This window comes from Setaria italica, chromosome III, assembly GCF_000263155.2.
Source record: "Setaria italica strain Yugu1 chromosome III, Setaria_italica_v2.0, whole genome shotgun sequence".
In the NCBI taxonomy this organism is placed as follows: Eukaryota; Viridiplantae; Streptophyta; class Magnoliopsida; order Poales; family Poaceae; genus Setaria; species Setaria italica.
Window position 1 is genome coordinate 14,769,844 of NC_028452.1, and position 17,654 is coordinate 14,787,497.

General features: G+C 47.0%; 2 protein-coding genes across 2 annotated transcripts; both read right to left on the reverse strand.

The window, feature by feature from the left end:
• On the reverse strand, positions 1 to 4,239 carry LOC101771055 (cytochrome P450 98A1). The gene is made up of 3 exons (XM_004961591.2): positions 3,693 to 4,239; positions 1,457 to 1,851; positions 1 to 908 (listed from the first exon to the last, which is right to left on the reverse strand). The coding sequence occupies exons 1-3, from the start codon at positions 4,186 to 4,188 to the stop codon at positions 261 to 263; spliced, it is 1,539 nt and encodes a 512-aa protein (XP_004961648.1). The 5' UTR covers positions 4,189 to 4,239; the 3' UTR covers positions 1 to 260.
• Positions 4,240 to 14,763: 10,524 nt separating this feature from the next.
• LOC101771448 (WAT1-related protein At5g07050) lies at positions 14,764 to 16,974 on the reverse strand. The gene is made up of 5 exons (XM_012844701.2): positions 16,676 to 16,974; positions 16,492 to 16,554; positions 16,246 to 16,362; positions 15,662 to 16,079; positions 14,764 to 15,551 (listed from the first exon to the last, which is right to left on the reverse strand). Exons 1-5 carry the CDS (start codon positions 16,867 to 16,869, stop codon positions 15,174 to 15,176), a joined length of 1,170 nt encoding a protein of 389 aa, XP_012700155.1. The 5' UTR covers positions 16,870 to 16,974; the 3' UTR covers positions 14,764 to 15,173.
• Positions 16,975 to 17,654: the final 680 nt, after the last annotated feature.

The following is a 17,654-nucleotide window of genomic DNA, read 5'->3' on the forward strand; positions in this document are numbered from 1 at the left end:
TGACACAAAGGGACATGGTGTAAAACGATATGTTCACTTCAACTACACCATGAAAATCTATAAGAAATGAACGTGAGTGTATAATCATCATTTGAAGGATCCGCATGTGACATATTTATGAGATTAGAAATGCAACTTCACATTTTACAACACTCTATATAAAGCACCTAGCTGAAAGCAGCAGCAGAGAGTATATAACCAATAGCAGCAAGAAGAAAAGCCCAGGCCGAGCAGTGAATTCCACAGCGGCGGCAGGCAGCTCACATCTCGACAGGGACCCTCTTGTACAGCTCCTCGTTCTCCAGGCGCGGCCTGGCGACGGCCTGCAGCGGCGTGCCCATGAACGTGACGAGCCCGGGGGACTCCATCATGTCGACGTCCTCCGGCCTGGTGCCCTCCGGCAGGGACCACTCGAAGTGGTGCAGCAGGTGCCCGATCATGGAGGCCACGAGGTTGATGCCAAGCTGCGCGCCGGGGCACACCCGCCGGCCGGCGCCGAACGGCAGCACCCTGAAGTCGCTGCCCTTGATGTCGATGCTCTCCTCCATGAAGCGCTCCGGCCTGTACTCCAGCGGGTTGCTCCACACCTTGGGGTCGCGCGCCACCGCCCACACGTTCACCATCACGTTGGTGCCCTTGGGGATGTCGTAGCCGCCGATCTTGACGCTCGTGCTGGCCTTGTGCGGGAGCATGAGCGGCGTCGGCGGGTGCAGCCGGAGCGACTCCTTGACGACGGCCTGCAGGTAGGGGAGGCTCTGGAAGTCGGTCTCCAACATGACGCGGTCGCGGCCGACGACGCGGTCGAGCTCCTCTTGCAGCTTCTTCTGCACCCTGGGGTTCCTCACCAGCTCTGCCATCGCCCACTCGACTGAGATGACTGTCGTGTCCATTCCAGCAGTGATCATGTCCTGAACAGGGAGGGGGGAATCAAGGAAGATTAGTACTCAGCACGAGTTACCAGGATCGGTATCAGTAATGAAAATGTACATGGTGGATCCCCCCTTGAATTATTGGGGAAAAACATATGGTTTTCACCAAGTGGCTCAGTAGCTAACTGGCCTAACTTTTGCACTTTTCTCGTGTTTGATAGTAGGTGAATGATTGAACATAAAGTTCAACCATTTCCAACTACAGAGTAAACATAGACTTTTTCCAAAACCCACCATCTTACACCTACCTTGAGAAAGTGACGTCTCATTCTGACCCAAACTACATACTGAACCTACTGGACTACTGGAGTAGGCAAAAGAATTCTCCAGTGAACTTTATAAATCAGTATTCTTTTGCCTACTGACCCAAACTACATGCTGATGCACATGCACACATCTAGTATTAAAAGAATTCAGCAGTGCATCACATCTCACATCTGAGGAATAAAAAACTTAAAATAAACTCCAGGAGGAGGCATATACAAATGACTGAATGAGTAATCTGTGAGAAAAGGGATCCAACATACCCATAGAAGTCCAATAACCGTGTCTTCGCTAAGGTCATACTGCTCTTTGAGGGTGAAAAGTGCATCCACAAAGTGCTGCTTGGCACCACTCTCCTTGAGAGCCTTAGCATGCTCTTCAATGATCTTCATTGTCAGGCGGTCCCTTCTCTCATTGTGAGTTTTGTAGAGCTCCTCGTTAAGTGGACACAACCATCTCAAATACCAAATAAACTCAGCAACAGAGAGAGATGCACCAATCTTGATCCCGTTGTGCACGATAGTCTTAAACTCACGCCCTTGCTCATCAACTTCACCGTTTGCATTCATGAACCGCTTCCCAAATGCCAGCCTTGTTATGTTGTTGAAGGCCACCATAGAAAGGTGGTTCCTCACTACCACTGGCTTTCCTTCATTACCTGAAAACAATATAAGATAAAGTAATAATTTAAAATTAGATACTACTGCGAAATGCCTACCTGATCTGGTAGCTGACTGTTTCAATAGTGTAATTCATAGAAATATGTTATATTTCCTTTTTTTGTGGGTCATTCCAGGAATTACATTATGGAAAAATAAATGTTTGCTAAACAATATAAAAATGTTATCAATGGGTAGTTTGCTTTTGCAACTAAAATTACAAACCAGGAAGGAGCATAAGACGACCAGTGGAACAATCAATTTTGTGTTAAATAAAATCAAAAGGTTATCAATGAGTGGTTTGCTTTGCAACTAACATCAGAAGAAATGTGCATAGGACTATACATATTATTCATGAATACTAGAAAAATAAAACCTAACACTAGTGCAAAGAGATATATTCTGTATAATAACATGTCACCAAATAGAGTTCACATGCATTTTGCTATCTGAACTCCCCCTTTTGGGATATGCTGCAGCAATCCGTTCAAACCCACTCACTGATTGCTACGAAACTACAAATACCCAATACTGCAGCAGAGTCTGGTTAAAGACTAAAAGCTATGTTGATTGAGCTCAAAATCACATTTATAACATATCATCAATCTGGTCAGCAAGTTTCTTTTTTAGAACTCCAATGGTATTAGCCTAGTTCGAACTTGGAGTCTCAGACAAATCAATGTAACATTTTTGCAAATGTCACATGGTAAGCTGCTCAGAAATCCAGGTTGTTTAAAATGCTCTCAGATTGCACAAGTGAACTACTGAACTATATAGTTCTGCATTAAAGCAAACCTGAATTCTTATGTTTGCGAGTTGTCACCACATTCATAATCTCCCATGTGCTGATCAAACTAATTGCCAAGAAAACAAAAAAGGAACCCTAATATGATTTTCATGAGCTATAGTTATGGCCAATGACAATGAAGTCAAACTTGCTGGTTTGGTCAAACTGGCCTAATGCCAATAGAGAATGCTTGGCGCACCAAGCTAAATTTGCATGTTATTCTCTCAGTGAGAGGACAGACTTCCCATCAGCACTTGCATCACATTATTATTTCTAGGCTGAGCCTATAGTAGTGTGAAAAATTCTTTAACAAAGTGTAGTGTGGAAACGGCCAAATTAGCAGAAGCCCAACCAAATACTTAAAACGGCATCTAGATCAAGAACAGCCTTGCGCCCTATGAATCCTAAAACTCATGGGACGACCAGTCAAATTTTATAATATAACTACCATGTCTGGTCGATATCAAGTATAACCCTGTTGCCTAATAAAATAAACCCCAAGGTTCCTCAGCTCAATGCAGCTCATCGACTCACCGATTATCAGTACTACTGCCTACTGGTGCCACTGTGCACACCAATTTAGCAAAATTATTGACGCTATGTCACCTCCGATAACGTGCTACCATGTGGCCACCTTCACAATACGAGGCCTTTCTATTCGTTTACCTGTGATTGGCTGAGATTTGACATTTCCCCTACAGTTTTACACAAAACCATCAAGAAGCCTACGAAGTTGCCGACCGAGGCCTGGCATTTTTCTCAACGATCGTAGCAGGCTTGCCACAAGAGCACAGAGCGAGTAGATACGCAATTACCGGCACTACTTAGCCGAGTCAACAGGAGGCAGCAGCTGGTCACCAAATCCACCAACACAGGCAGCGACACGCCGACACCCCCAGCAACGACCCCACCACGTCCCCACGACAAGTCTTCGTACCAAAGAATCGTCCTCCTTTTTTCACCGAACACCCTCAATTTTGTACGAATTGCATACACCTAACACCATCTGGGATCGAAGAGATGAGCAGTGAGATGAGATCTCTGGTTACTCACCCGGGGCGGTGGCGTCGCGGTGGACGGACTCGACCATGGCGGTGACCTCGTCCTCGCGAATGGGGCGCAGCGCCTCGAGGCGCTTGGGGGTGAAGAGCTCGAGGTTGCAGAGCTTGCGCACCTTGATGTAGTGCGGGCCGTAGTCGGCCCAGATCAGATCCTGCCCGTTGCGGCTGAACCGCTGCGTGGAGCGGTTCCGCGGCCGGTCCGCCAGCTGCTGGTCCTTCTCCTTGAGCACCTCCTTGGCGAGCTCCGAGGTGGAGACGACGACGGTGAGGCCGGAGCCGAACCAGACGGAGATGATGGGCCCGTACCGCTCCGCCCACTCCTGGAAGCAGCGGCACCGGATCGGCTTGATCTGCCGCAGGTTGCCCAGCACGGGCCAGGGCCGCGGGCCGGGCGGGAGGCGGCCGACGCGGAGCCGGTTGAGGAGCGCGAGGGAGAGCGGGATCAGGACCGCCGCCAGGCCGACGGAGAGGAGGAGGGAGGCGTCCATGGCTGCCCGGCAGGCCGCAGGCGTTGCGGGTTTGGTGGAGTGGAACAATGGTGGTGGTGCGGGTGTTCGGTGAATTTATACGGCGGGAAGAGTGGAGAAGAAGATGGGGCGTTGGCGGTAGGTGGGTGGGGCCCGCCGGGCTGGCCCTTTTCCTGGTCTCGTTTTCCACTTTCTTTCAGCTCACAGGTTTTCCTTTCTTTTTGAACTGAATAAAATTGGTATTTCCTGGCAATGAAATCGTAATTGTCTGGAGATAATATTTTTGAGAAAAAGAAATGTAACGAGGTCTACCAGGTGTTGTTAATTTCTTTTACAGATTGGGCTTAGCTAGTTGTGTGGTGTGAGCCTGTGAGGGGGTCTAAAACACTTGCTGCTGTTTCTGCTCAAACTTTTGGTGGCCGATGGGCGTTTGGTTTAGGGGACTAAATTTAGTCCAATCACACCGAATGGTTAGACATTAATTAGAAATATTAACTATAAGTTAATTATAAAATTAATCTTATAAAACCAATTGCACAGATGGAGGTTAATTCGCGAGACAAATCTATTAAGCCTAATTAGTCCATGATTTGACAATATGATGATACAGTGTGCTACTCACGGATTAATTAGGCTTAATAGATTCGTCTCGCGAATTAACCTCATTTGTGCATTAATTTTGTAATTAATCTATATTTAATACTCTTAATTAGTATCTAAACATTCAACATGATGTGGGCTTAGTCCGTAGAACCAAACATCCTCTGAGTTGAGTTCACCAACCACGGGGAGGATACCAGGTGCTGCTGCTGATTTTGAGGCTTGTTGACAACTCTGGAGTCGTCGATGGTTGACTCATCTCCATCCATACCCTGCCACGAGTACAGAAAATTATATACAGCGCATGACTTGCTGCAGATGTTTCGTATTACAGCGCACGCTCAAAACAACATCTGAACTACACTCTATTCGATCCTTAAAAAAAACAGAGCTGCTCAGTGAAATATGAGAGCAAATCATGCTTAACTACTGTTCTTGGATCATCAGATCGATCGGGTAGAAACGAAGTGTGGAGAGCCAGACATGGCCATTGGGTTCCTGTGTGGGCAATCTTGAGCCAGTTTTTCCTGTCTCCTACCTGGCTACGGGCTACCTCTCACTCCCCACTCCCCAGTATCCACATGGGTATTCTTCACTGCTGCTGTCTCTCATCCGGTCTTCCCCCATCATCATCATCATTGCTGCTTCCATAGTTGAATGTTTGGTGGGAGCGCGAAACATGGTCGTTGGGTACTGGGGGTTCCTGTGGGCCTGATTTCTGTGGACGATACGAACTACGGCCTACGGGCGGTTTCGGTTGCAGTTGTCTTCCCGGGTGCACCGTCAAAGAAATGTTCCGGCGACGTGTCCACGTGCACGTTCACTCGATCCAACGACCCCAGAAAACAAATCCAGTGTTACAAACCAGCTCTCTCGATGGCAGTCCGTACTCCGTAGGGTAGTTTTTTTTGCCATCGGTGTAGAAGGCTGAAGCCGAAGTCCACGAGATGTTCTGTTCTGTTCTGCTAGTGTTTTTTTTCCTGTTCTAGTAAGTAGTATTTGGCCCGTTCGACAGTTTTACGGCCCCTCAAATGGGCCTAGTAGCTCCTAGGCCTGGAAATCTTGGGCCTAATTCTGTATACTGATCGGGTTCGCGGCCCACTAGTATCTGTATCAGTACTAAAAAAAAACTAGTATCCGTATCAAGCCAACGGAAACACGACCCGTTGGGCCTTTGGCGTTTGCGTCGACGCGCCAAATGGCAGGGAAAAAAGGTCCTCCCGGCTTCTATTCTATCTTTTAAAAAGAAAATCGCAAGAGTTTTTGACCCGACCAATCTTTACTATTGCTCCTGCCTCTTACAGTTTTTAAGCTCTCCAAAAGCAAGACGAAGCAAAGATACGGATAATTAAGTGTTAGGACGACTGCTGATTGGCCATGCTTGGCGAAGATCTCCACAACTATAGTCTCCGATATGCGGCAAGATCAATATGCAGCTATCTTCTGTTCCTGAGTGCGTTAGCACTCTCTTATGTAATGAACTCTCCTAAGTAATAAGGGCTTGTTTGGACCAAAGTTTTTTCATAGGAATTTTAGAGTTTTTCATTCTTTGAAAAGGAATTGTGTGATCGTGTTTTTCCATTCTAGAGGAAAGGGAATCATCCATGTGCATTTCAAAGGAAAAAGAGCATCCACTCGGAGCCAAGGACAATCTTTCTCCGTGTCTTCCTCCCCTCTGTTGCTCTCTGCTATCTTCCATAGCCCTCTCCTTCCTCTCACCATTGGAGCCACCGAATCAGGCCGCCGGTGTTGGTGCCATCAGCCCCTGCTCCCGGATACAAGCCTCCCGAGCGGCGAGCAGCCTGGCCGCCCTTGGCCTTCTACCAGCTTGCACCGCCCTCCTGAAGTAGCTGGTGGCCTGCCGTGGCCCCCCTAGCTTTGCCCATAACCTGCCTAGCTGCTAGCTCCAATCGATTCCATAGCTTTGGCGAGAGGAGAGAGTTGACAGCTGAGGAAATGGAGAGACCGAGAGCTAACAGAGGACTACAAGAGAATGCCCGGATGAGAGCAAGCGAAGAGATAAGGTTACTGTTTTTTTCAAAAAAAAAAAAAGCTCGACGTACCGAAGAGGCCAACAGGCTCACAAAAAGAGGTCTAACCAAAGAGCTCTCGTCGTGCGTGAGTCAGGTTAAAAAAATGATGTTAACTAATGTATTCTTAAACACTAGAGAAATTTTAGAGTGCTTGAAAAAAATAAAAACCATCCATCCGGGAAATCAAATGACGGAAACAAATGAAGTATCTAAAGAGAAGTACCTTTTAGAGGACCAAGTATAAAAAGAGTGAGAAATTACTATAATATCCTTTTAATTATGTGTAAATCTATTTAATTTTTTTTAACTCCTAAAGGAAAATACCTGCAAGTACTACTAGTACTTTAAAAGCATTGTAACAAAGCTTCAAGACTAATGTATCTTCTTATTACTAACTTATCTTCTTATTGTTGTGATTAAAATTCATGTGTTCCAAACACCCCTTTCTGTACATTCCTATGTTTTTCCTATCTTTTATTTTACTACTACATTTTTATTATATTCCTGCGTTTTTTCCCTTTCCTCTGTTTTCTATTCCTTCGTTCCAAAGAGACCCTAAAGCTCTTTCTTTGGCCAGAAAAAAAAATGTGGGATGTTGCTCTCCTATAGAATACTCCAAAAACATGTCAGCAAGCGTGCTAAAGATAACATGCAAATAAGATTATAGTCTTTATTTTTATCAAATGCCATATCATTTCTACCTAGCCAAATAGACAAAAAAAAATTGTACCCGCTCCCTTGCAAATTTGAGATCGCATATAGTAGCCTACTTGTTTGATCCACAACCCCAAATACATCAGCTACATCTTTAGGAGGTTACAAATCAAAAGTCATTGCAAGGACTCTCCAAACAAATCTTGTAACGTGACAATCAAATAATAAATGTTGGATGGTTTTCTTATTGTCACAAAAACAACATCAATCATCCCTTCTGATATCTTTTTAATAAGTTGTCTTTCGCTAAAATCACCCCTTTCAATAAGAACCAAATAAAAATATTATTTCAAGAGGTAATTTTTTTTTTGCGAGTAAAGAGGTAATTTTAACTGTTATAAAGATTTGTTTAAAGGTAAGGCAAGCTGGAATACGGATTATAGATGATGCACTCCGCGACAAATATTTGGGAAAGCTCAGAGTTTGTGTATCGGTGAGAAGTGGGAGTTGTTAGCTATCACTGACACGCCTAGAAAAAAAATACAGATCGTATCTTCAACGTCGGCGTGTCCTCTCCCTAATGATAGTGTTCGTCTTCGCACGTCAAGCTCGACTCTGTCTCCGGCTGCCCGCCTGCATCCTCGGCAGCATCTCGGCCGCCGCACCCGCACCCGCCCCGCCTTCTTTAACCCTGGCGGTTCCCCTGCTTGCCCTCGACAGCCCGGAAGCCTAGCATGCATGCTTCACCAGAGAAGAACACGACAGTGGATGCTCATGGATATTTGAGATGTTTTCAAACCATTCCTCCCTTGCCTTTTTTCTATATCTGTTAGTTGAAGATTTGAAGGTGTTTTTGCGCGATCCATAATAACGCAATTTAATTGGCGGTTACTGAGTAGCCACACCACAATCATCTTGTGCACAAAGCTTAATCCGATTGTTGTCACTAGATTTATTAGTTGAGTGCGTGCACCTGCAGTAACCTAGCTTTATTCGAGTGGTAAAAGTAGCATCTACTTAATAGGTTGTGACGATACAAAAGCTATAGCGAAGATTACCGAATTCCCTGGCCAACTCCAACCTTCACCACTGGCTGCCAAACCTCTTTCTTTTCTTTTTCGAGTTCTGGTGGTGTGCAAGAACAGAACTCTCTCAAGTTTCCTGAACGACACAGACTTGTACTCCCTGAGTCCAATCGTTGAAACCATGCATGAAGGCAACGGCAACAGCAGACCCCCCAGCTTTACTTTCCAAACCAACACTTCATCTTCATCTTTGCCCAAACCCAAGCCCCAGAATGACATCACGCGCCGACCCTTTTGAAGATTCCATCCATCTCGGTCATCTCCACGATCCTTCGCCGCTACTGGCCATCCTTCTTACTGCACGCCCTCAATTATCTGCCGAAGAGAACGCAGGACAAATCAAATCCAGCGCCTTGCTGTGCCGGCATCTCGTTCCCATCCCACCACACGTACCCAGCTTATTTTAGGCAAAAAGGCGTGCAGGCTCAGCTGTGGGCTGTGGCCTTGATGCCAATGTCAGTGCTGTCTGAGTAGGGAGACCTGAATAAGCAGCAACTTGCCGCCGTCGGCGTGAGCTACGTAGGAGACCTGCGTATCATTGTACTAAAACTAAAACTAAAAGAGGCGTATCATTGTACTAAAACTAAAAGAGATGAGAGTTCAGTTGCAACGTGCAGCCCCGCAGCGACCGCACTAGACGATTCAGTATTCGCTTGCTGCCTAGCATGCGAGAGCGACGTTCTTCACATGTCTTCATCTGATTTGAGCTTGATTCAGTGACCTGTGTGTCTACTTGTTGCAGGTAACTGGAGTCTAGAGGAAAAGCTTATCTACTCAGGCGGAGCCCGAACCCAGCGCCGCCAACTCCCTCCCCGCCCTCCTCAACCCCTCCCCCACCCTCCTCAACCTCACCGCCGCCGGAGTGCCCTGTCGGAAGCCCGTGCAGGCACCAGGAAGGTGGTGGTGAGGCATCTTCTCCATCTACAACCGGAATAAGCAGGTCGGTGGTGTGGCCATGGCAGTGGTGGCGGCTTGGGGAGGTAGATCCGATGCCAAGGTGGTCGGATCCGACGCTCCTGGAGCTGGATCTGCACATCCTTTTGGTGGGCGACATGCAACGGCTGTGGGGCCGGCGTGGTGGAGGACCGCGCGGTGGCCGCAGCCCTCGGGGGCGGCGGCACGGGCCGGTGTGGCCGTCGTTCCCCGGGAAGGGCGTCGGGGCCATCGCTACCGATTGGTGGGCGACGTGCCGGTCGTGTGGGGCTGACGTGGTGTCGGACGACAACACAACAGTGGCCCTCGGGGGCGGTGGCGCGGCACGGGGATGCGACGCAGGCCAGCGTTGCCGCTGTTCTTTGGGAGCTAGGTGCCGGGGCCGTCGCTCCCGGATCCGGATCTAAGCATCTCGGAACCTGGGGCTGCCCTCCGCGGTCACCAGCCGGTGCTGCCCGCTACGGCTCCGCCTTCGTGCGCTTTGGAGGCATGTCATCGTGCCTGCGACGAGTTTTGGCAGCGGGTCGTTCTGGATCGTGCTCAGGGAGCCTACTTGCATGTTAATAAAGGCGACGCCTTCGGACGTCGTATTACCTCCTTGAAGACATCAATCTTGTGTCCCTTCTTCCTCTTCGCCGAGCGAGCTTCCTCGGTGAAAACCTGATTCAGGGCGATGGCAGCACCTTTTGTGTCGTTCCCTCGCTGAAGGTGTCGTCTTGGAAGCTCAGGCCAGATTGTTGTAGCTGATGATCTAGACCCGTTGTGTATCTTCTTAGCAGGTGTGAAGTAGATTCTTGAGGCCATGATCGAGATCGACTCAGTTCGATTCCTACACGATATGGATCGACAAGCATCAGCTGAGAGCTCTACTGCAGGACGTTTCTGACATCAAGAGTTTCTAAGTAGACGAGATGCAGGGGCGAAGCTATAGCACGGACGACCTGAGTGCACACTTCGATATATACATGTATAAAAATTTATGTCTAACATATACAATGACAAAGCGGCAACGGTAACAATACTTATTAAAATGATGTATCTGATCAAATATTATAGGAAAAAGTGTTAGGATAGGGATGATTATTGCACCAATATAATAAATTAAGGGATCGATTTGCACCAATTTCCAAAATACTTAGGAGATGAAAAATACATATTTCCAATATTATTACACCAATTCCCCAATTACATGATTTTGTATATTACTCCAATTCCCCAAGTCTCAAATATCGATAGATCCTTTCATAGTTGCCCATTTATTGCAATTTGCAAAAGCAAAACCTCTAAATGCGTCTAATATTGCAATTTAAATGAAAGAATCAGAATTGGTGACCAAAGAAATTGAAACACTACCATATTACTTCAAACAAATTGATTTGCACTCAAAACATTCATGAGGAAATTAGTTGCATACCATTGAAATTTGGGGCAAAATAAGATTCAGAAGGATGTTGTAGCGGAGAGAAATAGAAAAAGAAGCTTACGAGCATCTCATCGATCCGGCGAGGAGGCGTGCTGCAGCGACCGACGATGAGCGAATGATGCCTCCCTATCTTTCGCCGCTTGCAATTTGGAACCTGGACGATGAAGTTTTTGCGTTTTGAGCAACCACAATTTCGCGGGTATCGTTTAGCTTTCTCGCGCAACACTGGTAGAAAAATGAGCATTAGTTCCAATTGGGAAACCTCATATATCTCGGTTTTCCCAACCGGGATTAATTAATCGGGACTAAAGATCCCCATCTTTAATCCCGGGTGTTTCACCCGGGACTAAAGACCTCATTTAGTCCTGGTTGGTAACACCAAGCGGGACTAAAGATATCCTCACAGGCTGTAATTTAGACCCGGGACTAAAGTCTCCAAAAATAACCGAGATTTTTGTTGAGAATGGAATGTCATTTTTCTACTAGTGCAACTATTGCTCGTCATGTGCGCCACTTGGCTTGTTAGCAGACGACCACTGGACTGTCTGTGTGGGCTTTTTCTGATACAATGCTTTGAACTACCTCATTTGTTTATTGCTGATGTCATGCCTGTAAAGAAAGTATGCAAGCGCAGTAAGCGTGGGCTGCTGGGCCGAATGGTGGAGCACGCATCGGAGTTCAGGGAGTGCACAAGTGGTGGAAATTAAGTGATAATCTTTAAAATTTTATTTTTTCCGTGGTGACTGTGCACTCGACAAGCCTAACGTGGCTTAGATGTGAAGATTTGTTGCTGCACGAGGTTAAAGCAAGTTTGAAATAATGATGTAGAAGAAGATTGAAACTTAGTTTTTCTAGCTTTCTTTCTTAGTCTTTGTTATTTCTCTTGTATTTCTCAATTTTGAGAATTGGAGTCTAAGAGGTCTTATAATTTTTAGCTACATATATCCAATTATGGGTACAAAGGCCGGATGTTTTTATCCATTATATAAAAAAAACTGGAGTCTGGTTATTAGGCCACCGATGTAAAGCATCGTTGCAACTTGCAAATTGCCACAACTGTTATCTAAGGGCGCGCGGATTCGACGTGTAAAGGAGAACAGAGAAGAGGGCTTTCCTCAATCGACAGACAGACGGATGTGGGATGTGCACTCGGACGGTTTACGCGGAGAAATGCTCGCGCGCCGCGCACGAATGTTAGCAGGTTTCCTCAGTATCAGCAATGGCGATGAGTGGACAAGTGGCTGTGTTCTTTTCTTCCATTCAAGTTCATTCCTAATTGGTTTTGTTTTATCAGCAGGCTGTGATAATTTATCGGATAGGGCTAGTGCTTATATGATCTCTCCTCCACAAGACGGCGCTCGTGACCAACTTGCAGATGATCTCCTTCTCATCATGGGGATGGTGCGCATTTTTGGTATTCCACTTGAAACGAACACAAGAGGCCCTAGGATTAGCGATGAACTTAAGTTGTTTGATGGCCGGGTTAATTAACTTTAAGTCTACCATAATTTTTTTGAGAAGAAACATTATTTAGCTTTACTAGCCTAGTCCCTAAGGTGAGTTGATTGAACCTCACAAATATAAAGCTATGGATGTAATGTTGTATGCATGTTTTGTCTTTTCATCCTATATCATCATGTCAATAAGCATCATCTTGACTCTTCGTAGTCAAACTTTTTCAAATGTCGAGTGATTATACCTTCATGTACTTCGATTGACTATAAAATGAAAATGATATGAAATGTTGTTTCTAATGAAAAATTATGTACTTTTATAATAAAATTACAAATTTATGATGTTTCAGAATGTGTTGCATAGAATTCTATTGTTAGCATTCGACGATAAAGATGTGTGTCAATGTCGTAAACAGCACACATTTAAGATGCAGTCCTTGTGATTTTCCTGGTGATCGTTCTTAGCTTAGCAATGTTAGTTACCAAAAAATCTAGAGGCATGTAGCGATTTTAGTGATTGAGTGATAACATAGTCATTGGAACTAATGCATTGTCTAGCATTTATCTTCTAGGTTTTCTAGGTTCTAAAAATGTAAACCAAACCATGGCAAGGTCCAAATCATGATATTCTTAATATACAAATTATGGTATTCAAGTAACCAAGCTATGGTATTCAAGTGATCAAACCATGATATCTAGGATTATTCTATGGTATTGAAGCATCCAAATGATAGAGAAAATTCTAGAGCATCCAAGTGATGGTATCTTCGGTGTGCAAGTTGTGGCACTTAGAAGAAAAATGGCACTGGATATTCCGATGGCCTATCTGAGAAGCGTCAGAGCAACCCTCGGATCAATTGGTACAATGGAAAAATAGGAAAAAGAATCAAGGCCATCGGATGTTCCGATGGTAGGTTTTCTAGTAGCGTCGGATGAATTCTAAGGTGAAGGAAACAAAGACAAAGAAAACCCTATAGCACCGGATGATCCGATGGTGGGCCAAGGGGAGCGTCGGACGAAGCATATTTACTTTGCGAAGTTCCAGAGAGGTTTTGGCCAGAAGCTCTTCAGCATCGGATGATCCGATGGCACCATCGGATGAAGCGTGGGATGAATTTTGGATGAGTCGGTGAAAAACTTGGGTGAGGGGAGGCCAATGGCTAGTTGCACCGGATGTTCCGATGCATACCAAAACAGATCATCGGAACATCTGATGGTATACTTTAACTAGCTGTTGGAGCAACGGTTCTTTGATGCCTTGGGCTAGTTATACCCCCTCCACTCGCCCATTTGAAGTTGCTAGAGTGTGTAGGAGTTCATTGGAGATCAAGACCCATCAAGAACACATTCAAGCCACCAAAAGTGCTTAAGTGATTTGTCAAAGGATTAGCACAAGCTTAGTAGAGTGATTAGTGGTAGGATAGGCCTATAGAAGAGTGAGTGCAAGGTGTGTCTACCTTGTGATTGGTTCAAGGAGTGAACCACAACTGTAGAAGGTGTGCCGACGCCTTGGAGTCTTGGTGGCTCGCCGACAAGTTTTCGACCCTCCGGCTTGGTGTGGAACGGTGTCGACGACCATGTGCGGGGACGTAGAGATCCCCTTCTTTCATGGAGAATCTCCTTAGTGGAGACAGCATCAAGGTGACCGGAGAACTTGACGTGAGCCTTAGTGGCTAAGCCTTTGTGGCAAGTCAAGGGGTGTCTCGGAGGTGTCTCGGAAGAGACTTGGTGATCGGGAAGCATGTGAGTGGTTCAATAACGTGGACTAGTGGTAGATTAGTGCCTACCGATACTACGGGATTAGTGCCTACCGATAGTTTGTTTCCCCTTGTCACCTTCTCTTATATTTTCGCACTACATTCTTACAACTTGTGTGCCTTTATATTCTTAGTGTAGTATCTTGCTAGGATTGGCTTTAGGTTGCAAAACTTGTTTTGGGATGAGAGTTTCATACTAAATCAACCATAGTTACACATCTTCTAGCATGATCTAGTTTAAGTTTGATGCAAAAATAGTGGAAGCCATATGTTAAGATTTTAAGTTGCTTAATTCACCCCTCCCCCTCTTAGGCCACGAGCACCGAAGCACACTATTATTGTTCTTAGTGGAGTGTGAATCCATGTCCACCAGGAATAAAGAAAATGAAAAAAACAGGGTGACGGCATATCTGCATTTGAACTACAAGTACGTTAATCCTAGTAACAGCGATATGCCATCTCATGAGAGGAATTTCCATGATGAATGAATCTTTTGCCAGTGTACTTGCAAAGCACAGCACTCAAGTTCGCCAAATCATGCGATGTATCCAGTTGGTTGCAACAAGGATTCCACCAAGTGATGCATGCACGCATTTCAGACGCAAGATTTATCTCAAAAGCTGGGACCACCAGGCGCCAGCGAAACACCTGGAACCAAAATTTTAAGTATTTCTATGCTTTGATAGTATATATGATACACAGTCGCTCATGTAGCCAAGCGATTACAGCTTAGCAAGTTAACATAGGTAGAAATAGTAGTACAATTCAGTGTTGTTGCTAGATATAATAAAATTAAAGCAAAAAAATGGTGCTTGTTTTAGATTCGCGTGCGCCTTCTGGTGATGAAACCGGCGTGTTTGGAATGCAGGAATTTTGTAGCAAACCGTAGTATTCCTCCCAAAATTCCTGCCAAAATCTCCATTCCAATTCCAAAACAGCTACTAATATCTCCCTAGTGGCGCTTCCCAAGTGTGCGCTTCGTAGACAAACAGTTCATAGTTCAGAATCTTCAGCACATGGATGACGCCGCCATCTGCCGGAGGCAAATTATTGGGAATCTGAGGCCATCAAACTGCATTAGCAGCAGCTCCGGGTACACCGGAGGATGACCTCACGCCACTCCCCGTGTTGCCCTCCGTATCATCCCCAACGCCGGAGATCCCGCCACCGGCTCGTCTGGATGATGCCATCGGCAGCGCCATCTTGGCGTCGGCCTCCTTCTCCTGCGTCTCCTTGTGCTTGCCCCAGAGGACGGAGTAGAGCCCGGCCACGATGAGCACGGCGCCGAGGACGCCGCCGAGGTATATCTTCTCGGAGAGGATGAAGGACCCCATGACGGCGACGATGATCATCATGAGCGGGCTGAACGCCGACGCGAACACCGGCCCCGTCTTCTGGATCACCAGGCCCTGCACGTAGTACGCGATGCTCGACGTCACGATGCCCTGGAACAAAAACATGCCAAGAACAACCCATCGTCAGAGATCGAGGAGATATCAATGATCATGGCAAGGGCGTACGGACTAGTGCTTCCGATCGAGAATAGGAGGCTCACGGCGTAGGCGGCGGCGAGGAGGTTCATGTCGAAGCCGATGGTCCAGACGGAGATGCGGCGCTCCATGACGAAGGTGACCACTGTGGCCTGCAACGTGCCGATGAAGCAGACGAGCGTGGTGAGCGAGAGGTGCGCCGGGTACTGCCTGATGGTGTGCGTCTGCAGGATGAAGAGGGCGGCCCAGGCGAGGGTGGCGATGATGACGAACACCGAGCCGAGGAACCAGTCCCTGCCGCTGATGGCCGCGGCGGCGGGGGCCTCGGCGCCGCCGGCGTGGGCGTGGGACGCGTGCCTGGTCCAGGCCAGCTCCATGAGCGGGCCCTTGTAGAGCGTCATCAGCATCGCGCCGGCCACCGTCACCAGCGTCCCGGCGACCTTGGCCTGGCACCTCACCTTCTTGATGTCCAGCTTCTCCATCCTGCAGTTCCAGAACCGCAAGAACTACGACGTTTAGATGGCAGCTCCCCCAACTCCCCATGAACGTAGGTGCGCCTTTCCAGTAGGGGTCCTGAACCCCTCCTGTTTCTTAAAAAAAAAACGTAGGTGCGCCTGGCAATTTAATGTCTTGTCAGAGCGAACATCACCTGAAGATCACTGCCATGACGAAGGTCATGGCGGGCAGGATGTTGCTCATCGCGCAGGCGAAGGTCGGGCCGGTGAACTTCAGCCCGGCGTAATAGAAGTTCTGGTCAATCACCGGCCTGCACCGACAACAGGCGAAACCGACGTGTCACTGTGTCAGTGTCACTCACAAGAGTACTCCTATATCGCTATCAGGCTATCAGCTACGAGATGCATCCGCGAGCAGAGCAGAGCAGAGCGCTACTAACCCGAGCATAGCAAGGACGAAGATTTGCCAGAAGATGGACCACGTCATCTTGGGCCTCACCTTCCTGCCATTTTTTCAGAGTTGCATCGTGATCAGTGTCAACTCGTCAGACCAACTTGAGGCCAGCATCGATCAGATGCACGTACGCTATAACAAAAAAGTGAACTGAACTGAAGGCTAGCTACCTCTCGAGGACGAGGGCGAACGGGGCGATGGAGAGCGTGGCGAAAGCGTGCCGGTAGACGACGAGCACGTAGTGGCTCATGCCCTGGTTGAGGGACACCTTGGTGAGCACGTTCATGCCGGCGTACCCGAACTGCAGCGAGATCATGGCGATGTAGGGCTTCGCCTTCTCCACGAACCCGCCCCACCGCGCCATGGCAGAATCGTAACAGTTCTCCCCCCTTCTCAACAGAGCTCGAGCTCGCAGTAGGATGGCAATGGCAATGGCAGGTGCTCGATCGAGAACTCAGAGATCAGGTGTGTTTTGAGTTTGAGCTGGGACGGGGCAGAGGTGATCGCTGCATTTATAGAGTGTTGGAGGGTGAAGTGTGCCTCAGTGGCTCAGTGACTGGGTAAGGTGGGCCCGTGCTGCTCTGGATTCGTATATTCCGAAAACGTAGGCCTGTTGGATTAGTGGCCTCCGAGTAGAATTCCGGCAGGGCCCCGTTTTCGGGAAAGCCACGGCTCTGTGGTGGATTTTGTTATGCATGCGAAGCTGCTAATGGGTTTGTACGTGAGGAATCAGAATGTGACGTGACGGCAACCCGCAGGTCATTTGGAATTTGGATGGAGATGTGGTGTCAATGATTTTTTCGGAACGCCAACTTTGTACCCGTTATTTGGCGTGGATAAGTATGATAAGAACCATGTAAATTTTGCCGTACGTGACGCTCGGTTAATCAGGATTCTCGTAGTGGAATATATTCATGTTATTTAAGCATATATAGACTCATATTTCTTTTAGATTTTTTATTTTAGAAATTAACGACGTTATTCTTTCAGTAATATGAGAGATCTGGTGATAGAAAAAGGGTATATGCATGTGCCTACATTCATCGGGTGAGTGTGCATACATGCATATGAATGTCCACCTCTTTGTCGTGTTTCAATTTTTCTCCTTTTTGCCATACTACGCCCAAAGCATGGTTTTGCGCAAAAATG

Excerpts from the sequence above, each read along its gene's own strand:
- LOC101771448 (XM_012844701.2), bottom strand. The coding sequence starts at position 16,869 with ATGGCGCGGTGGGGCGGGTTCGTGGAGAAGGCGAAGCCCTACATCGCC. Across the intron at positions 16,363-16,491 it reads TTCGTCCTTGCTATGCTCGG|GCCGGTGATTGACCAGAACT; the intron begins GTTAGTAGCGCT and ends TTGTCGGTGCAG. Across the intron at positions 15,552-15,661 it reads TCCTCGCCGCCGCCTACGCC|GGCATCGTGACGTCGAGCAT; the intron begins GTGAGCCTCCTA and ends TTTTTGTTCCAG.
- LOC101771055 (XM_004961591.2), bottom strand. The coding sequence starts at position 4,188 with ATGGACGCCTCCCTCCTCCTCTCCGTCGGCCTGGCGGCGGTCCTGATC. Across the intron at positions 1,852-3,692 it reads CCGCGACGCCACCGCCCCGG|GTAATGAAGGAAAGCCAGTG; the intron begins GTGAGTAACCAG and ends TATTGTTTTCAG. Across the intron at positions 909-1,456 it reads CGGTTATTGGACTTCTATGG|GACATGATCACTGCTGGAAT; the intron begins GTATGTTGGATC and ends CTCCCTGTTCAG.